Below are 24,865 nucleotides of genomic sequence, written 5' to 3' on the forward strand. Positions count from 1 at the left end.
ACTATGTTTTCCTATCTGGAGACTGACAGGGGGGCTACTGTGTGTGTGTGTGTGTGTGTAATTATTGAAATTCAATGTCTATAAAGTCAAGAGTTTAGCTAGGAGAGAAACTGAGCATAAACTGTCCATTCTAAACTCTACATTTATAACTACTTGGTTGGAAGGATATGGTTAAAAGCAGGTTTTCTTTTTTGAAAAGTTGTATTTCATTATCTAGTCACCATGACAACAAATTGAGGTACTATAGCAAGCCCTAGAAAAACACCTGTCTTAAGAAAGGAAAAGTTGGTTTCTTCAGGTAGTTGGAATCTCTGTAAATATTTAATTTGTTAAAGCCCTAATATTATAGAAATAATCCAAAGCGTGATTAATGAAAAACAGGAAGTGTTCCATCCTCAAATAAGAAGGGTCAGACACAGATGCCACTGATAATGGGAGATCCAAAATGAAAAGCAAGCATATCAGCAGTCTTTAAAAAGCAGTTTTCCTATGGGATCCCTCTTTGTGCCTTCGCATCTACCTATTATTAGAGAATCTGTGTTGATCTATTTAATTTTAGACCTTCCACCTCTTTGTCAAATCTGGTTGAGATCAGCTTGCCTAAATCCTGCTGTTGTCCTGCGGAAGAGGAGTGTGTGACATGACAGCTGGCTGATTTGCATATTTTCCTCTCATTGGCTGAGTAAACTGCCCAGGCAGTGAAACACTCCAAGGCAGGCATGGATTTTAGCTGCTTCCTCATTTTGAAAACTAAGAACATTTCTAAATGTGCTTAAGAGCATCTATAAAACCCCAGACACTGTGCATTAGGACAGTCCTTTTTCCCACCTACCATGAGCAGAAGTTCAAGATAATCTGAAAGTGTACTCATACAGACACCATGCTAGCAGATTAAAAACCCCTCAATTCCAATTATGTATAGAGGCTTTGGTGTTTGGTGGGATTTTTAAAAGTCCCATAACCACATGATCAATCCAGGTGATTTAAAATCAATACCAGAGCCAGACAAAGGCTGTTGTAAACAGCTCTCTATTTGGTTTATGGAAAAGGTGAAAAATCCAAGCGAAGCTTTCTTCAGGGAGAGGCTAAACCGTAAGACACTAGCTCAAGCCTCTGAGGCCACTTCATTCCCTTGGTGGGAATTCAGAAATACAAACTGTACCCTGAACCTACCTCTCTCTTGTCCAGAGAAAATGAAGAGAAAAACCTCTAAATACTGTGCTTATCAAAAGTGATACCTCTTTCTTGCTAATATGAGAAGAATGCTTTGGCCATGCTAAATTTATATTTAAGATAAGTGTATTCGAGAAGTCAAACATATAGCCAACCAGTGCTCTACCCTTGGAGAAAAAGATACACCCTTTAATCTTAGAAGCACAGGATTATTGAATAATTTCATTTTAGAATACTCATAAGTTGGGGCACCTGGGTGGCTCAGTTGGTTAAGGATATCCTTTGGCTTGGGTGATCTCAGGGTCCTGGGATCCAGCCCCGCATTGAGCTCCCTGCCCAGCAGGGAGTCTGCTTCTTCCTCTCCCTCCATCCCCCACCCCAGCTTATATTCTCTCTCAAATAAGTAAATAAAATATTTTAAAAACAAACAAAAAACCCAAACCCCACAAAACAAAAAACGACAACAAAAAGCATACTCAAAGGTAAGTGCTTTTGAAATCCACCAAATTTTAAAGTAGTGCATCTGAAATCCCTGGACAAATGTCCCTCATTCAAGATAGATATGAAGGTAGTACTCTTTGTCTTAGTCTCTGATTTCAAAGCTCTGTCTTCATAGTCTTTCGTTACTCTCCTTAGCAGAATCTCATGCCACTTATATTTTCTAAGTTGGCATTAAGTTGATATTAAAATGACACAGAATAATAGTTTTAATGTATATCAGGATACAGAAAATGTACAGGACTGTTTTCTTCATAGCCAATCCAAAACAATATCTTTCATAGCTGTTTTAAACCCCTTCCTACTGCAAAATGTTTTACTTTGGTAAACCACGGGTCAGGTACTACTCCCCCTAAGCAGTCAAATATTCTACAGCACATTCTTAAAAAGCAAAACTCTCTTGACGCCACATTTACTCCCAGCTGTGTCTCTTCTCTCATCTGCCCAACCAAGCTTCTTGAAAGACTGGTCTACAGAGGCCTGCCTGCCCCTGGCTTCACTGCTGCCAGGCTCCCGTCCCCACGGACCACACTGAGACAGTGACCTTCTGTTGCCAAATCTGATGGGCTTCTCTTCATTTTTATCTTCCTCGACCTTTCAGCAGCATTTCTGCATGAGACACTCTCCTCTTTTAGTAGCTAAGACACCACAGTCTTTTGATTTTCTTCATGCCCTTCAGCCATCCCTTCTCACACTTTTGCCAGATGCATCCCTTCCCATCTCATCCTTAAATGGTGAACATTTTGAGGGCTTTGTCCCCCTTCTCACTCTATCTGAGCTTCTCTTTGGGCTGTATATTCATCCACAGCCACGGCTCTAAACCCATCAACATGTCAATGACATCTGAATGTTTATCTCTAAAGCCAATGGACAGCTCCACATGAGTGTTTACTAGGGTTATCAAAGTTAACATCAACAACTAAGTGATTAATTTTCCACCACTTCTTATTCCACAAATCTGCTGCTTCTCCAATATTCCCCAGCTGCTCAAACCAAAAACCTAGAAATCATCCTCACTACCTCACTCTCTCAATGACCATACCAAATTTATCATGAGTTCACCTTCAAATGTATCTCAAACCAGTCCATTTCTATCTTCACTATTCCTTGTTCCATTCAGGGATAGTGGTGAGGGATTTCTCATCAATGACTCAAATGCCTCTGTGACCTAGCACCAGCCCATCTCTGGAATCTTATCTCTTGTTGCTTTGCAAAACAATCTCCTTGGTGTATAATATCTTTTAGCATATTACTAAGGATGTATTGGCACACAAAATGCCTAGTGTTTCCTCCAGTATGGGAATTTCATTCGATTCACTACTTAGAAAAGCAAGGTAGCTAAGAATGCTACCCCAGTTATGTTTCTGGAGGTGGTGTTAATTTCTTCATAAACATTAATAGAGATACATAATTTCAGTAGTTTACAGCACTAACATAGTAGCTGGTACACAGTAAATACTTAATATCTGTTAAATTAGTAAATTATTTGGACAGCTGCTGCAGCAGGGGGAAAGATCCCATCATATTGTGAGAGAGAGAGCCATGGATAGAAAAGTCTTGAATTGTGTGTTGGTATTTGAATAGCTAGGGAAAGCTCCCAATTAGGGACAAAGCTATAAGAGGTTAATAAGATATTGGGGACTTCTGTAAGCACTTTTTCAGTTAGTGATTTTATCTGGTGGGGGATCCCTCCTCTTACAATTTGAAAAACAGAAAAGTCATCAGAAAGGGAACTGTGGAGAGAAAGGAGGCTTATACATGTACCCAACAGTAGCTGCTTAATGCTCTGGCAGGGGCAGCTGGCCTAACATAATAATGGAATATGAAAATAACATAAAAATGCAATATGAAAATCTAGGATTCTGGTCTCAGCTCAGCTCAGGACAATAAGAGAAACTTCCCCACAGAAAGGAGTAACTAAAGCCTCATAAGATAAAATGTTACGATTTTATGTAGTATTTCAAAGCAAACAGAGGGATATGTAGACCATACTACAAAAATCTGTAAGTAGCTATACATGTGAATAAGCAATGTATAAACATATAATTTTTGTGGGGTGTGTGTGAAGGGGCTGTGATTGGTTTTCCTCCTCTAAACCTTTCTTTAATATTGCTGCTTTGCCTTTTCAATGGTGATACCTCCCCATCTAAATCAAATTCCATTAAGACTACCCTAAGGCTCCATTTTTGTCCATATGATTCTAAATCTAATGCAAGATATTCCTATTTTTAAACTGTTTGATTTTACAGAGCGCGGGGACTTTAAATACTAATTCACGGTAATTCAAACATTATTTGTTCCTCTTGTTACCTGCCATCTTATTCTGTAAACCCAGAGCTTCTCAACTCCAGTCTGCCTTAGAATTACCTGGCAGCATCCTACGGAAATGTAGGTAACTGGGTCCCTGCTACAGCGATGCTCATTCAGAGGTCTAAGGTAGGAAAAATTCACTCTGAAATTTCCCATGTGATTCTGACATGTCACCTGGCTTAGAAAGAACCATGCTAAATCAGGGCCCGGTGAAGTCACAGGACAGCAACTCCCAGGCAGGTGGAGACATCAGAACTAAGCGCACACACCCCATGACATAAAGGAGCTATCGGCTGGCTCCGTATTACCATTCATCCTCATTTTCCCTCGCATGCACTTTGCAGTTCTCAAAAACCCTTTCACATACTCTCTAAAGCACCTCGTCTTTCTGGCCTCACTTTGCTCTCTGGCAAAAATAAGGACATTGGCCTCAATTATTTCTTTCAGCCTGAAAAAACAATGTGTGCCTGACATATAGTAGACACTCAATAAATATTTGTTGAACGAATGAATGAATGAATGGCTACCTCTCAAAAACCACGGAGAGCATGCTAGGGGTTGGTATTAACAAGGTTTTTGAAAAAACGGTCTGATACCTAGTAAACTTAGGCTTCGAGAAGTTCAGGGACAGGGTTAGGAATTGGATGTAAGACTCCGTTTTTTGACTTGTCATCTGGTGATCTTTCTTTCAGCATTCTTGCTGAAAGTTGCCAATTAGACTGTGTTGGGTGAAGGACGGTCCACCTGCTGTATTCTGTATTCCAGCCACTCCTGACGAATGACAAACCGTTGTATATGTGTAATGGCATGTAAGCTGTTACCTTCTTCTTTAACCTCTGTCTATGGTAGAGGCAGTAATTCCAGAGGCTTGATATATGTATCTACAAGTGATAAATCTGTGTGAGTTACAGCTGTGTCCTTGTAGATTTACAACTATAAGTTTTAATTCATCTCTGACAACGCATTTACATAAATTACAGCAACGCAGTAACAATGCCATATGCTGGGATGTTCACCCAGAGAAAGTCAAGAGGCTTACTGGAGCTGGCTTTCATTCTATTACAAAGGGCCACTCTGAGTATATATGAGAAAGCAGCTTTTTGTTTGGTGTGGTGGGTATTATACTGATGTCTTCTTGCTCTTGACATTCCTCTGAAAGTAAACGATGTTTCAACACCTTTCAACACATTAATGAATTTTCTACACTAAGGTGTAACTTTACAGAGCGGCAGAATTACCTAAATGATTCAACATTCAGAGGAATGAATGGGAATTATTTCTAAGCACCTACTCTGTCTTCAAGTGTGCCTGTTTAACAGCACTCTGAAGTGGGAGCGCAAGTCGGCTGAGTTGGGAGGGAAGAGGGACAGTGTGAGGTAATCAAGGGTGACCCTCTCCTTCCAGTGCAATGACGGGAAAGGCCTTTGGCTTCAGACAGGATACAGAAAAGAACAGAACCAGATCTTTTGAGGCCTATCCTGTACTTTTCAATCCCAGCTCACTGTTCCTATAGGAATAAAAGGGTAAGCTGATTCTTTCACAGTAACTTTGTATTAGTCTACTTAGTTAAAAAAAGTTTCCTACTAAGAGTTTTCTCTTTTTAAAATTTTTATTGATCCAATTTTTTTAAGTAAACGCTACCACCAACGTGGGGCTCAAACTCATGACCCCAAAATCAAGAATTGCATGCTCTACTGACTGACCCAACCAGGTGCCTCAAGAGTTTCATTGTTAAATCAAGACTAAAGTCTCTTTCAAGTTCAGAAACTCAAAACTTTAAAGGTGACTATCAATCAACACAACCACTACCATTTACTGAACTTAACTTTAACTTAAAATGTAACAGTCATGACAGTAAGTATCATATATATGTCAGCTCAACTAATCTCCAAGAAGACCTAAAATTATTCCCATTTTACAGGTAAGGAAATAGATTTAAAGAGGTTGGTTATGTTCCTAAGGTCAATCCCCTGCGCTCAGGGAAGATGATAGCCTTCCTGTTATCTCAGGGATGAACTTCAATTCGTCAGTCATGATAATTCCATGCTCTTTGCCAGCAAAAGGCCAGAAAATGTGATACAATTCTGGTCAGTGGAGACATGAGAACAAGGCTTTCTGAGGGTATATCTGCTTTAAAACTTCCTCCTGGGGAGTCTAGGTGGCTCAAGGGGTTAAAGCCTCTGCCTTCTGCTCAGGTCCTGGGATGGAGCCCTCCATCGGGCTCTCTGCTCAGCAGGGAGCCTGTTCCCTGCCTGCCTCTCTGCCTACTTATGATCTCTGTCAAATAAATGAATAAATCTTAAAAGAAAAAAAATAAAATAAAATAAAAACTTCTTCCTGCCTCTGGCCAGCACTCTCTGCATAGGTAGCTATGCCCAGTGCTGCTGGTCTAGCCTGAGACCAATATACCAACGCAGCAAAACAGAGAGACGGACAGACAATGGTCCCTGACCATACCATTGAGCTGCTCATTTTCCCAGATACCTCTGGATGTCTTGTTATACAAGATAATGAAGTTTTAAATTTAATGCCTCTTTTGTGGCTTCTATTACTTTGTAGATGAAATATTCTATTAAATCTAATGATTCCACAATTCTTTTATTTTAAAAATTCCTCTCTATGCTTAATCTAAGTCTATTTTTTTAAAAAGATTTTATTTTTAAGTAATCTTCACACCCAACATGGGGCTTGAACCCACAACCCTGAGATCAAGAGCCCCACACTCCTAACTGAGCCAATCAGGCGCCCCCTAAGTCTTTCTTTTTAACGTGACTATTTTTCTACCAGTTTACAAAGAGCTCATCCCCTCCCCCCCAAATTTTTTCATGAAATATTGTTTTTACATTTTCATTATGGCATCACTTTATATTTTAATTTAGTATCTGTACTTAAGAGACTGTATTTTGAGGTTGATCAGAGTCTGCTGGTTCTGTCATGCCTTCTAGCCCTCTTCTTTACTCAGACCCCATGGATTCCTTTCAAGGCCAGATCAACTGTTGCCTGGACCACCGTCTTGGAAGTCTTCAGTCCATTATCTGTGGCCCTGACCTTCCAAAATGGAATGTGTGATGCTGCTGCTCTCCTGCTTAAAACTCTTCAAATGGTCTCTCTGAATGTACCACTACACATTCAGCATGGTATTAATCTATATGCACCCTAAAAACTTTTTTTTTTAATTTTATTTATTTGAGAGAGAGATCACAAGTAGGCAGGGAGGCAGGCTCCCTGCTGAGCAGAGAGCCTGATGCAGGGCTCGATCCCAGGACCCTGAGATCATGACCTGGGCCGAAGGCAGAGGCTTAACCCACTGAGCCACCCAGGCACCCCCCTAAAAACTTTTAAATCCGTTACTAGCATTGAAAAACTGGGAGGTTTTTACATGAAAACCCAGATTTTCAGCTTTCTTGAAAAATCAGACCAGGCCAAGCTCCACAGCTGCACGTGGCACCACCCTGTACATGGAGCGTGTGTTCTCCTGTCTGCCGCAGCACCCCCTCCCCAATCTCCTGGCTCCCAGTTCGATCCCTGCCACTCAAGGACAGTAGCCTGGTGCATTTTACTAAGGGCTTACACAGCTCTTTTTAAGAGCTGCATTAAAAACCTAAACATTTCTTGGAAGGTGCTATCAAAAATGGAAAAATGAAAGACAAAGCAAAAGGGCTCACCTTGTTCTTTCAATTCACGCGACCTGCTTCATCTCTGCAGATGACTGAGTTCGTCTCTTCTGATCTATGAGACGGAGACTATGAAGCAACCCATCTAGGAAAGGCTTTCCATGATCTCGCCCCTCCTAACCGCTGGCTTTCTCTCTCTCCTCTTCTTAATTCCACACTCCTTTGCAGCCTCTTGTTCCCAGCACAGCCCAAACTTTCACAGTTCCTGGAATGCACTAGAGGTTAAACGATGCCTCTGTGCTTTTGTGGATGCTTCCTCGTCTCTCTGAAGGTTTCTTCCTCCATGTGTGCCTATGGAGCCCATACTCAACCTCAGGGCACAAGTCACCTTCTTCATGAACTTTTCCTGCTCTTATCTCTTACCTCCACAGGATTCGCCTCTTCCTACCTTGTGTTGTCACGCTCTGCTGTGGCACTGAAACACTTTATTACACTGACTTGCTTCACCTTTGTCATCGCTGTTGGACTACAGATTTCTAGCCCATAAAGTGGTTACTCCCTTCTGCATTTCACAGTGTCCTGTAAATACCTCTAGGCACCACGCAACAGAATCTCTCTTAACTGACTTCAATTTTACTGACTCTTGGCGTCAGCCAATACTCTCTCCTCCCTGGCTGACGTCCACACCCGAGAAACACCAGCGGTTACCAGGCCCATTCCCCACTGCTCCTGCCGGGTCAGCTCTCTGACCTCGAGTTAACCAAAGCCATGCTAGCTGTGCTGGTCAATGTAAGCATGTAGTGGAATTAAATATCTGAAAAAATTATAAACTAAGAGTGGGAAGATGGTGTTAGAAAGATACACCATGCATATACATGAAATTAGGTGTAGGTGAGACAAAGTGTACTGAACAGGCAAAGTGTAAACATCCAGGATTATACTCTGAGCCTGCCTTACACGCATCTTTAATTTCTTGTCCTACTTCAACAAACAGAAGACGGCAAGGTTGAGAAAGAAAAATGTTCTAGAATATCATTAGTGAACCAATTATAGAAAGAAAAGGATTTGTTCTCACACCAAGAGACGAAAAATAAAATCATTTTGATAGGATTTAAATTAAAATGAAATGTTTAACACACACATCATTTTACATGATGCTACACGGGAGCAACATTTTTGATGAGCTGAGCGACTCCCGGGACTGACTGTACTAGATCCACAAGCTTTCAGGACACCTCCCCCAACCTCTGGCTTCACCAGATGTGAGCTCCATTAGGAGTTCTATTTAGGATAGGAGTTACCAAATTTTGACAGCAAGCTCATTTAAAGCATCAACATCTCTTTAAAACCTATCATGAGGAATGCCTGGGTGGCTCAGTGGGTTAAGCGTCTGCCTTCAGCTCAGGTCATGATCCCATGGTCCTGGGATGGTGCCCCATATTGGGCTCCCTGCTCAGTGCAGAGCCTGCTTCTCCCTCTCCCTCTGATGCTCTGCCTGCTTGTGCTCTCTCGCTTTCTCTGTCAAATAAATAAATAAAATCTTAAAAAAAAAAAAAAAAAAACAAAAAAAACTACCAAAGCTGCAGACTCACGTCCTCATTATATGTGTTTTAGAATACTTAGGGATCACATTTATTGACTACTACATGCCAGCCCTGATTCAAAGTACCTTGTACATCAAGAGTAGATATAAAGACTATAACGCAGTGAATCCAGGATGAGTTCAATGTACTGTGACTCTCCTACACAGTATTTTCTGATTTTATGGACTACTATGCATGAGATATCTAAGTACACGAGCATACACACATACATACACATGTGTACTTTCTTTCTTTTTTTTTTTAATGTGTTGACAGGAAAAAGAGAACGTCTAGGAAGGAAACTGAATGGCATTCAGAAACGTACCTAAAACGTGAATTTTGAAAATCAAAATAAATTTTAGTCTACCTAATGCTTTTGCAAGGATGTTGAAATGCTGGCTCTGTAAACAAAAGAACTCTCTGCCTCATGTATTTGCAATCACAGATATTGCCAAGTATTTTAATTGTCCTTCTTGGGGCAAAAATCTTGAATACTACCACTCAAAATATACCGCAAATGTAAGAAGTACACAGTGAGTGACAGAGTAGGTAAACAACAGGAAAACACGCAGTCTGCTCAAAATATTCTTTAAAAGTGTTTAAACGTTCTGAATAAATGATGGTCTAATTTCAAGCACTGTTCCAGATATCTGTTTCTCTTCCTAGAGATTCTTCTCTAAATAGCACTTCACTTTCAAAACAGGAAACTTGTTAGGTAATTCTTCAACACGGTGTCAGGAAGCCATTGTCTTCCCCAACCATTCATCTTATTATCACCCTAGATGCCGTGTTTCTGGCTGTGCTCAGAGGACGTCATAGGAAGCACCGGCCATAAACCCAGCTGCTGAAAAGAGCAAGAAGAAAATACCTAAAATGTCACAGTCTGACTAAGTACTGTAGTCAATTCTCCCTGCAATTTTTGCAATCACCACATAAGTGCCCTTGATGTATAAACGTTATAGACTTCTGCTCAGTGAAAACTGTGCCTGAAGCTTCAAAACTCTGCCTTAAAGAAACATCAATCTTACTGTCCACCACATACCTCAGGCCCATTGCTCCCTCTAACTACACGTAAAATCTTTGTTATTTTTGTAGAGAAGGACACACTGTTTTCCAAACTTCGATTAATATAGTGTTTGCTGACATTTCTGCCGAGTCTTGATTAGCTTTCTTTGGATTTACAGTAGCCTCAGAGTGCTTGCCAAAATTAAATGTATTCTGGAAAATTATATTGGTTTATTTTTATTAGAGGGCTTGAAATCTCATGCTGAAAACATTTTCATATCTTGCCCCACCCCCCTTTTCCTAAAAATGTTATTTATGGAAAATGCCAGCATTCAGTTGTTTAACACTTTGCCAACGCCATGTAACTTTATTTAGAAAATCTGTTACTTAGTGTTTAAGAAGCCACACATAAGAGCTGTCTCTAGGTACCTACGGGAATAACTGTTTTCCAGCTAAGATTTGTGCAATTCCAGGTATTACGATAATCTGAAAACTGCTATAAATGAACCATTAACATACGTCCAGGAAAACAGTGGTTCGTCTTTGGATAGCATGTTTCCCCTTATGCTTTCTTGCTCCTCTGGGCTTTGCAGATGTTGTCTCTTTTGTCCCTTCTACCTGGCATAAAGTCCCTAGCCCATCTCCTTCTTTGCCTAACCCCTAATTCTTAATGGCTCAATTCAGACGTCCTCTCCTTTAGAGAAACCTTCCAGACTGTTCTCCCTAGACTCCTAAGCAAGTCTAGGCTAGGGTTGTCTCCTGTGTTCTCCCACAGCATTCTAGATGGCACTACTGCAAAGGGTGATCACAGTATTTCGACCACAGGTTTACGTCTTGTCTTCCACTCTACATTATAAATTCCTTGAGGGTAGAAATAGTTCATATTTATTTTCTGAGGTCTTGCATATACTATGGTGTCTGGAACAGAGAAGAGGCATCATAAAATTTTAATTTTAATTTTATTTTTTTAATATTTCAAAAAATAAAATGAGTGATAACTCCTGAATAAATGAATAGTCTGTCATGTGAGATGAGAAATACAGGCGACAAAACAGACCAACCATGGGGTTTCATTTTTTATGAGAATAACTGCTGATCAAGAGTCATTCTGTTCTTCTCAGGAATGCTAGGGAGGGTAAAAAGAAACTAATAAACTATGGGAAAATAGTCTCAGAGCATTCCGGCAATCAAGTGCACACATCTTCTGACCTAGCACTCTATAAGCAGGAATTTACCCCCCCCCCCAAATCAGATAGGCATAAAAAGTTACATAAATTGGGCCATTCAACATAGCACTGTTTGTAATGGTGAGAAATGGGGGGGGGGACTTCAATGTTAGTCGATAGAAGTTTGGTTAATGAATTCTCTTACATCTGTGTTTTGGAATACTATGTAGTCGTCCAAACAGTTTAAAAAAGCCCTTTGTAGTTAGTATGTCCAATGGTGAAGTCCTGAGCTTCATCCCTACTCCTCGCCTGCTCTTCTCCCGGTTGTTAGGGCATCTTCATCCATCTCAGTCATCCCTGCCCTCTCTCTCTCACCACTGCCTCCCCCTTACCTGCCCCATACTGCACCTACATCTGAACAATCATCAAGACCTGTTGGCTCTCCTTCACCCACCTGCTTTTCTCCATCTCTGCTATAACAACCCTAGTCCCAGCTTGGCAGCAAGCAGACTTTTAAAATAAAAATGGGTCAAACCAATTCCGATTTTTAGAATCTTTCCTACAGAGAGAAAAGCACTGGTGTATAAAGACATATATTCAAAAATCCTATTGCAGTCTTGTTTGTAAGAATGCAAAGCTGGATTCAATTTGAGCATTTTCTCAACAGGAAAAGTTTTCTAAAATATTCTATTTTTTATAAGGAACATGCTAGTTTAATGGTTTTCAACTGGGAGATCTAGCTAGGATACACTATTCAGACTTTTAACTCGAAGAGCAGTGTGTTTATTATGATTCCAATGTTGTGAAATAAAGAACAAGCCTTCCAAAACTAATAAATAAAAAACAATTCTTAAAAACAGATATAATTTCCCTGCTTAAAATTCCTTAAAGGCATTTCATCATGCTAGAGTAGAAGCTGAGATCCCCACCCTGGCTTTCCTATCCAGCTCCACCTCCAACCTCTCTTCTGCTGCCTCACAAAATCAGTGCCCCCTGCACTTGCCTTTTTTCTGTTCCCCAAACTTTCCAGTGTTCTTTGTACCACCTGCTCCTTGTAATACCCTTCTTCTAGATGATGGCACCATCTGAGGCTAAATGCCATCCCCTCAGTGTGTTCACACCTGAGCACCCTAAGTATGTACCCTGTCATTCCACTATCTTACCCTACTACTACCCTGATGGTTCCTAGTTAGTTTCTTGTTTGTCTCCTCTTACCTCCTCCCTGAGAGCAGGACCCATGCCTGTTTTATCTGCAGCTAACAGTTGGCATTCATCACATACTTGCCATTACTGCATAAAACAGATGGGCTCACTGGAAGACATAACACAGTGTTAAGTAAAAATACGAACATATTCGGGCACCTGGGTGGCTCAGTGGGTTAAAGCCTCTGCCTTCAGCTCAGGTCATGATCCCAGGGTCCTCAGATGGAGCCCAGCCCAGCCGGGCTCTCTGCTCAGCGGGGAGCCTGCTTCCTCTTCTCTCTCTTGCCTGCCTCTCTGCCTACTTGTGATCTCTGTCTAGCAAATAAATAAATAAAATCTTAAAAAAAAAAAAAAAAAAAACGAACATGTTGCAGAAGACATACTGAGGAAGAGGGAGGGGGTAGTATTATTTTTGTATTACAGAAAGCAGCCTCAAAGGATTTACAACAAGTGGATGAAACAGGAATTAACTCTAAGGGACAGGTAACGGCGGACTTTAACTTTCCACTTTAAATATTTGTTACTGTTTGAGGTTGTTTTTTAAATGAGCATGAATTACATTTATAGTCAAAAGAACCAATCAATATAATTCATTTTGGGAAAAAATGGAATGCCAGGGAAGAAAGCAGGTCCACCTCCTCCCTCGCCAGGTGCTCCTTATTGGTTACGTTCCTCTTCTCTCTTTCTCATGGAAATGCTAATCATTCAAACATTGTATCTAGATGTCTCACGGGGAGGATGGAAATGACACAAATTACTCTATTTTGACTGGCTAGGTATCAGTGGATCATTATTGTCAAAGAGAATAAAACACTTCTGTTAGGGAAAACAACAACAACAATAAAACTGTTACAGGAAGCTTCCTGTTGACAAAAAGAAGAAAGAGAATCGGACACTGGCTAGAGCCCACCAAATCCAGAGATGAAGCAGAATAAAAAAATCTCAGACCAACTCCACACCCAAAAAAATCAAACAACAACAAACCTTAAGATTCTAACTACAGTTTTCTTTTGGGTTATAAAAGAAGCTACACACCCATGCAACGTAAGAAGGTCCTGTGATTTACATAAAAAGTTAAGTTCATAAATAAACATTACTGAATTTCAATGGATAAGTAATAGATGATATGCAAATGAGGGAAAATGAGAACATTCACAACTATTCCTGTTGAAACGAAGAGAAACTACAAAAAATTACGCTGACACCTGAGAAACTGAAAATAAGAATAATAATAAAATGGTTGAATTACTGAATTCATCTCTTATATCTTAAAAAGGATGAAGCAAACAGATGTGGAAAGTTATATAGTAATAAAGCCCTTGAAAATAAAATATCCAGCGGTAGTTAATATAAGGACTTTGAATATATGCAAACAGGTAGGCCAACAACTGAGATATGGAGATAGGCTAAAAATTAGCCTAAAATTACTTTACCCAGAAAGATTCTAATATAGCAGTAACATTAAAAGTAGTATTTATAAAGACTTTAAAAAATCATTGAAGGAAAAATATCAGTAGGACAAAAGATTAATGGTGTGGAAAATTAGGATAAACAAAAGAATGTTAAATATAATCAGATAAGGACAGATCAGTAAGTATATCTAGAAATCTGCTAATTACTTGACTTGATACCCTATTCATTCATTCTACTTGTAAGATTAATAAAGTAGTCTGGAAATAAGAGCAGCAAATAAAATCATAAGAAAGAAATTGCAATAAATCTACCTGGTATGAAGGTTGATGTGTACCAGCAGGAGCCAACAGAATGAGGTTGATTGACTGTGTCTTATTTAACCAACGACCAAATAATAATCATGAGGGCTAACATTTTTTAAGCCCTTACTATTGGCTGACATTTGTTTCATATATATTTATTCTTTTAATCTTTACAACACAATGTTATGAGAGTTACTGTGTCCATTTTGTAGATGAATAAACGAAAGCATAGAGAATTGAAGGACCTTAGTTAGGCCACAAAGCTAACAAGGAACTACAAGGGACTAACAAGGATTCAAACCCAAGTCGGTCGGGCTCCAGAATCTGCTCTGCCTTTTCTAACATGTAAGAGAAAATATATAACTTGCTAATTAATTTTCAAACCAAATTTGGTATGTTGCAAATATTATCAAAGATATAATTAACCTGCGCCAGATAAATGTGTACCAGTAAGGAATTTGAGAGGCCATATAACTTAGTGGGTATAAGGGAATCAAAGAAAGGTCAAAGGAAAACAAATGCAAAGGAAAATAAGTTTCAATGGAATTATTAATGAAAATAGGGCCAATTTTCATTATTTTAATGTGGATTATCTTCAGCATTTTTATTAACCAGGAGTGCTAGTATGCGGCAACTGTATATATTCAGTGCAGGCAGACATTCAATCTAATCTAAAGACAAAAGGAATCGGAAAGGGGCATTTCTTGAAATCTTCACTGTGTTTGAAACGAATCATCCCACAGACATTTTTGAGTGCTTCCTGTGTAACTGGGGGAGGACCACGATAGGTAACAACAGAGGATGGTGTGACTGAGTGAAAAGTAGCTCAGAAGAGGAGAGGATTGATGACGATGAGCCCAGCCAGAATCTCAAAGGCTCTGAAGCACAAAGGTCAAGGGCCTAACTTAGGGTTAGCAGAGGATAAGGTGGATCTCAGGTATACTGTTAAGGAAAGTTGGCTGAACTCAGTGACTGGATGAAGATGGGTAAAGGAGGAGTAAGAACTGCGATGTCCTGGTATGACTGCACCACTAACAGAAAAAGGTGGGTTAGAAAAGATGCGGGGCGAAGAATATAGGCTTAGGTTTTCTAAAACACTGAATATGAAACAATGACAAGATAGCAGAATGGAAATGTCTAGTGGATAAAACCTTTAGGGGCTGGAGTTTAGGCTGAGCCCAATTATAAGGTGACATGTGAAGTTCATTGCATCTGTCCTACATAGAATAAAGAATCTGTTAAGGCCAGAGGAATTCAACATGCGGGCTGATTACTCTTTATAGCATTAAGCTGTGTGATGGGTTACACATCAGCATTCCAGAATTTACCTTTGGTCTAGAATGGATTATAGCTAGACCTCAGTTGTCACAGTACTATGAATACAATCAATCTTTGCTTCTATTTTTTCCTTCATTATCTGGCCTATGGCAAACCTGGTCATGGTCCACTACAGAAATATAGGTACCTTTCATGACTCATAAGAAAGAGGTTTCTCTATGCTCTTTCTGAAAAGATATCCCTTAGAAACAATGTGACAAGGTGTTTCTGACTAACCAAAAATACAACTATGCCCAAAATTACCCATATATTTTTGATATAATTAAGGCATACTTTGTTTTCACTACCATGTCATATAATGTTTCTTATTATATTTTTTACTCCAAAGACTCAGTGTTTTATTTGATCCATGTGTATCCTACTATGCATCCACTATGTTCTAGGCACTGAAAAACAGGCTTCAAAAATGAGTTAAGGAACTTAAACTTTTCAATGATAAAGTTCTCTTAATAATTCAAGATTTAGATAAGACTTCGGCCACACTTTCTGGCATACATCACTGCGTTTTTGTGAGCACTACGGCAAAGGAAGTAAACATCTGTATTTCCCACAGTGGATCAGAGACCCCAAGTGACACGGAACAACCTTCGAGAGGAAAACTAGCTAACAGGAGCCTGGGAGAAACTTGTAGAGAGTGGGCAGGTATTTATTACAGAGGCTGGGTTTCAAAGAGATTGGAAAATCAGTGAGACATAATATCAAGTCTGCCAAACCAAAGGCAAATATTGCTAGAGGGAGGATTTTCATTGCTGATTTAACCACACACAAACCTGCAGCTCTAAGGATTCATGGAACTTAATTAGCCTGCTTATCAAGAATACTGCCTACCAACAAAATTTAAGTACTTCATAGAGAGTTACTTTTCTTTTCTTTTTTTTTTTTCTTTTTAATTAAGCAAAATTCGAGTCAGGTATAGGCCTCAGTTGCTAGCAGTCGCCAGGTAAAAGCGAAGTCAGCAGCACAGAAGGATTTTTAACTACCGAGCTGCATCAGAGTTCTGATTTGCACAATCAGTAGAGAGTCAGCCTAACAGCACAGGCAAGAGTTGCCTTTAGGAAGGAAGAATCTGCACATGCCCTAAGGCAGCCCTGCTTAACTCATCCACCAAAGTGCTCCTCACTGACGACTGTGAACTGGCCCCAGAGTCTACAAACACTCACACATCTCCATGTGACCTTGCATGTTCTCTACAATTAAGGTAATTTAATTGCAATGTGATGCATTTCCAAGTTTATCTGAATACAATAGCAACCTGTGCTTACTGAAGACTAACCTAAGAATTTCACATCAATTACCTTATTTACTTCTCATGCAAGAACAGGCACTATTTCTTTTTTCTTTTTTTTTTTTTAATTTTTTTTTAATGTTTTAATTTATTTTCAGCGTAACAGTATTCATTGTTCTTACACCACACCCAGTGCTCCATGCAATCTGTGCCCTCTCCAATACCCACCACCTGGTTCCCCCAACCTCCCACCCCCTGCCCCTTCAAAACCTTCAGATTGTTTTCAGAGTCCATAGTCTCTCACGGTTCACCTCCCCTTCCAATTTCCCTCAACTCCCTTCTCCTCTCTAACTCCCCTTGTCCTCCATGATATTTGTTATGCTCCACAAATAAGTGAAACCATACGATAATTGACTCTCTCTGCTTGACTTATTTCACTCAGCATAATCTCTTCCAGTCCCGTCCATGTTGCTACAGAAGTTGGGTATTCATCCTTTCTGATGGAGGCATAATACTCCACAGTGTATATGGACCACATCTTCCTTATCCATTCGTCCATTGAAGGGCATCTTGGTTCTTTCCACAGTTTGGTGACCGTGGCCATTGCTGCTATAAACATTGGTTGGGGTACAGATGGCCCTTCTTTTCACTACATCTGTATCTTTGGGGTAAATACCCAGTAGTGCAATTGCAGGATCATAGGGAAGCTCTACTTTTAATTTCTTAAGGAATCTCCACACTGTTCTCCAAAGTGGCTGGACCAACTTGCATTCCCACCAACAGTGTAAGAGGGTTCCCCTTTCTCCACATCCCCTCCAACACATGTTGTTTCCTGTCTTGCTAATTTTGTACGCACTATTTCTACTACCTTTACCGTGCGGAAGCTTCAGCTCAGATAGATTGAGAAAATTCCCCAAGGTTATGAAATTCACAAGCGGTGGAGATGGGATGCAAGCTGCCCAGTTTCTAATTCATCTTCTCTGATACATTACACTGCAGCATTTTAATGGACTTTGTAGTTAAATTCGCTAACTCTTCCTCCTTGGTGAGCTAAGGCACAGCTCAGCAAACTTTTCCTGTAAAGGGCCACATAGTAAATATTTTAAGCTTTGCAGACCATGTAAGGTCTTCCCTGGTGACAATGACTCAATTCTGCTGTAGTGTGACAGCACCACACATGGCCCTCAAAGCAAGGAGCGTGGCTGTGTTCCAGAGAGCTTCATTTACTGAAAGAAGCGGGGGTGATCTCGGCAAGAGCTTGAGAACGCTCAAGTAGACTTCATGCTCTATACAGATATGCATATGTATTCTGTGGCTTTGTATCATCTCCTACTGTGTGTGTTTTGGAAGAACATGTAGGAAGAAAATGGATTAAAAAAAAAAAAAAAAAACCAGCAGCCAATGCCAAAAAGTAAGGGAAGGGGATTTAGTGCTTCTATGCTCTATGCTCTCTGTTACCAACCAATCTAGTAACGATGACAGGGAATCTGCATGTTCACCCTCTTCTCCCCCAGTCCTGTGTTCTCTGCATCCTGGACAGACCACAGCAGATTCTCCCATCAGCTGTGACTCTCCCTGTATGGTGGTTACATCTTATCTTTCCACCTAATTGGAACCCCACCCCCTAGAGTCCAGTGAATTTACTAATTATCGTCTCTGCATGTTTTAGGTTCTATTTCCATGTCTCTGCGCATGCTAGAAAAACCGTCCCACTCTCTCTGTCAACTGATTCCAATAGCTGGTCAGGAAATGCAGTACTGCATTCCCAGTTCAAACTCCCTAGTCCTTGGATTCACCTCTAAGACATCATTTCTGAACATGCCAATTACACTTATGCATTCTGTTTCAACAGCTTACTCACTTATTTCAAATACTACAACACTGACACCATAAAAGATTTAAGAGAATCCCCGAAGTGTCACTGGCACTGGATGTAACTGGTGACCGGCAAAAGCAGTTAAGACTTAGAGATGTAGCTTCATTTTCCTGTTCTCAGTGATTAGAAGAAAAGGTAACCTTTATTTTCATACAGAACTGGAAGGTGAAGGTTATTCAGTCATATAAAACTAATGGTAATCTGGGACATCAAAATCAAGAAGCTGAAGTGGACAAAAATCTGGAGGCACTAAAATGTCTAAATGTATTAAAATGATGGACAGAAAATAAAACAGGCTAAGAATGACATTACAAATTCCTGTTAAGAAAGAATGCCTTTGATTAGTAAGTGTATCCTAAGTAATTGAATTAAAAAGAATAAAATGTCCAAATTATTATGTTTTTTGCATGTTCCAAAAACCTGCATTGAGACATTTGCCCATAATGCATCAGGTTTCTCTCTGCTGGTTTTGCCAACTGTGTCTTGTTCAGTAACAGTCTTCCCTCTGCTTTCTATACTTCAATTTTAAAGAAGCTTGGAAAGGTCCCTTTGTTCTTTTCTTTTCTTTTTTTTTTTTTTAATCTTTCCTTATTGATGTTTGTGATTTATTTCTCTCAAGTCTGCTAGTAATGATATACTCTCATTTTTAAAAACTGTCTTACCAGAATAGATGCTGAAAACGCTACTTGAAGAATCTGTCCCTTTTAGGAGAGAATCTTACAAACAACATGGAACTTAATTTTTAAACAAGTATTTAGAGTGATTTCACTGCTCGGAGTTCAGAGTAAAACAAACAAACAAACAAACATGGCCACCAATAAGGAGTTAATGTCTAAAAAAAATTGACATCCACCCTCTATGCTCTCACACAAAATGCACACTTACACATTAGAGACTGAGAATGTTTGCATAAAGAAACGTGTTCAACATTCCAACAGTATCCCCTAAACTTGTCTGACCCCTGAAATTTTTACCCCCAACATCTATTAGCAGCTCCTAGAACTACTGTTTTCATGGAAAGCAGCCAGGGAAGCTTTTGGAGAAATAATTAATAGCCTATTAAATTTTAGAGGCAGTATAAAATTTTAGATATATCCTTACGAATTCCTTTATATTTCTTCTGGAGATTCCTAATACAGTTGACTACATACTTATCTAACATAGTTGAATATAATTCCTAATACGGTTGAATAGATCAGCATTGATAAATGCTATAATGAAACATAAGAAGTTATGACTTGGAACTATTTATCAATGAGCTCTATAAATTCACCATGTTCACAGGGGAGCTTAGCCCTGGTTTTGCCATTTGTTAACAGTATGACCTCTGGGATAAAGAGATTTAAAGCCTCTCTTGGAGCTTTGATTCACTTATATCTAAAGTGGGGCCAGACTTGCCCTGTCTAACCAATTGGTACATTCTGAGAATCAAGTGATCAAGATGAAAATTAAAATCAAGAACAATTCTTCATAAACAATAAAGTGTTATAAAAGTACAAGATTTATAAAAGTATAAAAATAATATATTATCTCATCAGTTTCTTTTTTCTTCTTCTTTTGAACTCTGGCTAGGATGCTGTCTTAGAATTGCCAAATCCCTTGTTTTACTTAGAAAATTAATTTTTGGTTAGTCATTAATCATAACGTACATCAAACATTTTCAGAAAATGCCTGGTGGGGGCGCCTGAGTAGCTCAGTCAGTTAAGTGTCTGCCTTTAGGTCAGGACATGATCCCAGGGTCCTAGGATCAAGCCCTCTTGGCTCCCTGCTCAGCAGGCAGTCTGCTTCTCCCTCTGCCCCTCCCCCCTGTTCATGCTCTCTGTCAAATAAATAAAATCTTAAAAAAAAGAAAAAAAGACAATGCACGGCAAAAATAGAAGAATCAGAAAACTGTTTAAATGTAGAGACTTATTGCAAAGTAGCTGGCGAGCAGAATCACCTTTCTCTAGGCTCTATTATGAACCCATCCGTAGCCGCCCTTCGATGCCAGTGAATAAAGACAGTAGGGCTCTATATTCTTTGAGTCCTTCATTAAACTATTGATCCCTTTAGCATTATCCATAATGTTCCAGCAGCTCAGCACGTCAACTGGTGAAGTGCTAGTCTCTCACTCCTTTCAATAACTTCCACACTTTATGGAGAGGAAGTCACAGTGATTTATTTACCTGACATTTTCCAGTCCGGATGTCGTACAGGGCCACTGAACCATGGCGAGCTCCAACCGCTATTCTGTGATTCCGCTCATAATAGCTGACCATGTAGAACCTGAATTGAACATTTTAACAAACAACAAAAACAAAACAAAAAACCCAGGTGAGATGACCTGCACATGGAAGTGGACAAAACGTATCTCAAAGATAGAAGTCAGCTCTGATACATATTTTTAAATAAATATATCTATAATTAATACATTGAGATTTTTCAGAACTGTTTCATTTTAGTAACTCTTAAAGTCAACTGACAGAAAAACATTGCAAATTACCACTTAGGCTATGGATAATTATTTTCAGTAGAAAACAACTTCATCATTACAAACACCTTTGAATTTTCAAGCAAGAAATAGGGTCAAATAAGGTTTAATAAGAAAACTCAGTTTTGCTATAGTCATTATTATGCAAATACTTCTACTTAAACAGAATGGAAAAGATGAAAAGGCTTACATATTCAATCCAATTATGTTCTCACATTTTATTATAGTATCAAGGAGTGAAACATACTTTCTAGCAGATCATAAAAAAGCTACACTAATGTTATGCTTAAGTACATATCAATAATTTAGAATGAAATTAGCAAGTTATCCATAAGGTAAAGGCAAAATCTGGCAAATTCCATAGATTTTCCACATTTACTGGTTTCTCTAAATGACAGCTATGACTAAAGGTAGTATAAGGAAGCACATTTGGTACTTATTTGGCATTACATGAAAAGAAAACTGAGGGAGGATGATTTGAAGGTTATAAGAGGTTGATTTATTTTTATTTACTTCTTTTTTTCTAAGTTAATTTGCATGAGTGGATTAGGTATCTGAATTCCTGATCTATGCTTTGCCATAAAGATTTCCCGGCCATCTGGCTAGAGCCTGGGAAGAAATAAATAAAAATCACTACAAGTGTAAATAAGGTATGATTTTCTATCCCCAATGAATTCTGAATATACCTTCCCATTATCTAGTGCTATTGTCTCAGTAGGAGTTGCCCAGATGAACAAGTGGCCTATGTTAAATATTTATGAGGATATCCCATCAATCCTACCACACATTCCTTGACTTTTTTCTCTGTGGTCGTCCTACCAACCTAACTTTTCTGCTACCATTTTTTTAAAAGATGGCCAGGAGAGGGAAAGGAGAGGACAGCAAGGAAATATTTCTCTAATGCTTTCTTGAAATGGAGTAAAAACACCTACAAGGTCACGTGACGACATTTCTGAAATTCTGGTAAGAGAGGCTGGGAGACAGACTAGAGTTTTAAATGTGAACATTTTGAAACCAGCGACATTGTGATGAAGCCATCTAGGCATGGGATGGCATTAGGACATTCACACACAGTTCGTCAATCTAGAAAATGATACACTCAGTTTTAAAACCTTTTGTTTGTTCCTTATTAGCAAGTGATGGATTCATTAATAGTTCTGTCCTATCCCTAAGCCTTACCCAGTAGAACAACTCCTTTCCCTTCAGTGGAAGATTAACGCTTCATTTTTCAGTCGCACGAGAGACACTACTTTAGGACCTCCTGCTGGTTTTGGTTTTGCTGTGCTCAGGCAGTGGGATGTCCTCTTTGTACACTGGCTGGAGGGAAGGAAAGGCACTAAAGGCTCCTGACACACATGAAGCTTCCCCACTACTGAGTGGCTAGGGTAAGGCTGTTTCCTCAATGCTTTCCTGTCTGAAGCATCACATTATGCTACCGCAACAGAGAAGGCAGGGATGGGCATTCAAAATCCGATGCACCTATATTTGAAAATTTAAAAAAATGCCCTAGAAGAGTTTAAGACCTTCACTATTTTGTTATTCAATCATTACAGTGGTTTAAGTGTTGGGCATCACTATATAGCTACACTGACATCTACACACACAGTTAACTCGCAATTACAGTAACATGGAACATACTACCTAACAAATGCTTTAGCGAATATTTATTCTGTTCAGGTTAATAGCCACAGGAAAATAAAATTTCAGAAGTATTTTTAAAATCTATTCTTAAACTTTGCACAGATGTAGCTGTAATACTGCTGAAATCTTTCTGTAAAACGTGACTGTAATTACCCCTCAAAATAATCCTTTTCAAAAGAAATCTGTGCTGAAATACATTTATGTGGACAAAATTTACTTAAACCAGAATTTCAAAAGTTTCTGATACACTGGCTGTCTTCTATGCTCCGATATGAACCTCATCCTTCTATATCATCTGTAAACACCATAATTTATGGAAGAAAAGAATTCAAATCTATTCTTGGTATCACATCTTTCGTTTCCCTGAAAGGACCATACATTACAGGTCTGCATTTGTCATTCTTTGCTATTTATTGCTAGAGTAATACTTCTAAACAAGATCTTAAACAATTCTGGACAGTGAAGGTCTTGGGGCACGTTTTTTATCTTTGGACTTCTTGTTAAACGTTTTATTCCCTTAACAGTATCTCTTTCAACAGAAGAAATCTGTGGTATATACGTAGTCACTTCACAAGTATCTACTCTGGGGAGAGACAGGCGGCAGGGAGTCTATCTCTGCGGAGGGTTTCCAGAACCCAGCATACCCCTCAACTACTCTCCACTTAGTACTAGTTTTCCATTGAGGGACTGTGAGATACGCATTAGTTGCCCCTACCCCAAAAGGAGGCTGAAGAGGAGGATCCACTACAGTTTTAAAAATTATTCTCGATGTGACCTGAAAGTCTTAAATTCCTACATGAAAGTCTTAAACTCCTTCATAATTTGGAAGGGGGTGCTCTCAGAGTAAGGACTGATGTGGGCTGAGTCTTCTAAAATGGTACTTCAGCTCCCAGTTCACTACATCAACAACGTGTCACTTGGGCAGCTTTCTTGGTTAACAATCTGGTAAGAATCCTTTTATTATATTCAAATCCGAACAAGGAACTTGGCCCATCACAAGGAAACTCTAAGTCAGAGAGAACACTACCATCCAAGTACATGAAAGAAAAATAATCTGGAATCCAGTAATGTTACAAAATATATTTCTTCCTGGGTCTGGGGTGGTCATCATTCAAGAAATTTAGTCACTGGCCCCACACTTTCATTACTGCCCACATGCAACTGGGGTGATCCTTTTCTTTTTTTCCCAATAAATAAATATTTATTTATCTCAAATCATTCTTTTGGCAATATTTTAAATCACTTCTGTCCTTTGAAAATTACCATGGCCTCAGGGTTCCTTTGACAGACTCATCTTCCAATTACTCTGATCATTTTTTAAATTTTATACTTTTAAAAAAATTTTATTAACATATATTATTTGCTCCAGGGGTACAGGTCTATGAATCATCAGGCTTACACATTTCACAGCACTCACCATAGCATATACCCTCCCCTATGTCCATAACCCAACCACCCTCTCCCTACCCACCCCTACCCACAGCAACCCTCAGTTTGTTCTGTGAGATTAAGAGTCTCTTATGGTTTGTCTCCTTCCCAATCCCATCTCGTTGATCCTTTTCAACCGTGAATTAAATCACCTTTCTCTCATGTTCACAACAATCCTTCATGATCCTTGTGACGGGACCCCATCTCTCAGACTTCATCTTCTCTCTTCCTGTTCACTCTGCTCTAGTTACACTGATTTCCATGTACTTTCTCGAATATGCCAAGAGTGTTTCCATTTGGGGAGCCTGGGTGGCTCAGTTGTTAAGCGTCTGCCTTCGGCCAGGTCATGAACCCAGGGTCCTGGGATCAAGCCCTCTGTCAGGCTCTCTGCTTACTGGGAAGTCTGCTTCTCCCTCTCCCACTTCCCCTACTTGTGCTCCCTCTCTAGCCATGTCTCTCTGTGTCAAATGAACAAATAAAAGCTTTTTTTTTTTTTTTTTTAAAGAAGGTTTCCACTTTGGAGCTCGAACACTTGCTACACCCTCCACTTGAAAACTTCATCTGCCTGATATCTCCATGGCTTGTACCCTCCCTTCATTCAGGTCTTTGTTCCTAGGCGA

The 24,865-nt window shown here is 39.5% G+C and overlaps 1 protein-coding gene and 1 long non-coding RNA gene across 3 annotated transcripts in view; both read right to left on the reverse strand.

The window, feature by feature from the left end:
* Positions 1-24,865, reverse strand: part of LOC309848361 — an 801,917-nt gene that overhangs the window by 453,397 nt on the left and 323,655 nt on the right. The gene's annotated exons all lie outside the window — the stretch shown is intronic.
* The window catches only part of WDR7 (WD repeat domain 7), a 362,265-nt gene that overhangs the window by 48,885 nt on the left and 288,515 nt on the right, over positions 1-24,865 (reverse strand). For both annotated transcript variants that reach the window (XM_082699836.1, XM_082699835.1), the window contains one exon: positions 20,872-20,971. In XM_082699836.1, coding sequence (XP_082555962.1) covers positions 20,872-20,971 — 100 coding nt within the window. The remainder of the gene's footprint in view (positions 1-20,871; positions 20,972-24,865) is intronic.

The sequence above is a fragment of the Mustela nivalis genome (assembly GCF_964662115.1).
Source record: "Mustela nivalis genome assembly, chromosome: 14".
Taxonomy (NCBI): domain Eukaryota; kingdom Metazoa; phylum Chordata; class Mammalia; order Carnivora; family Mustelidae; genus Mustela; species Mustela nivalis.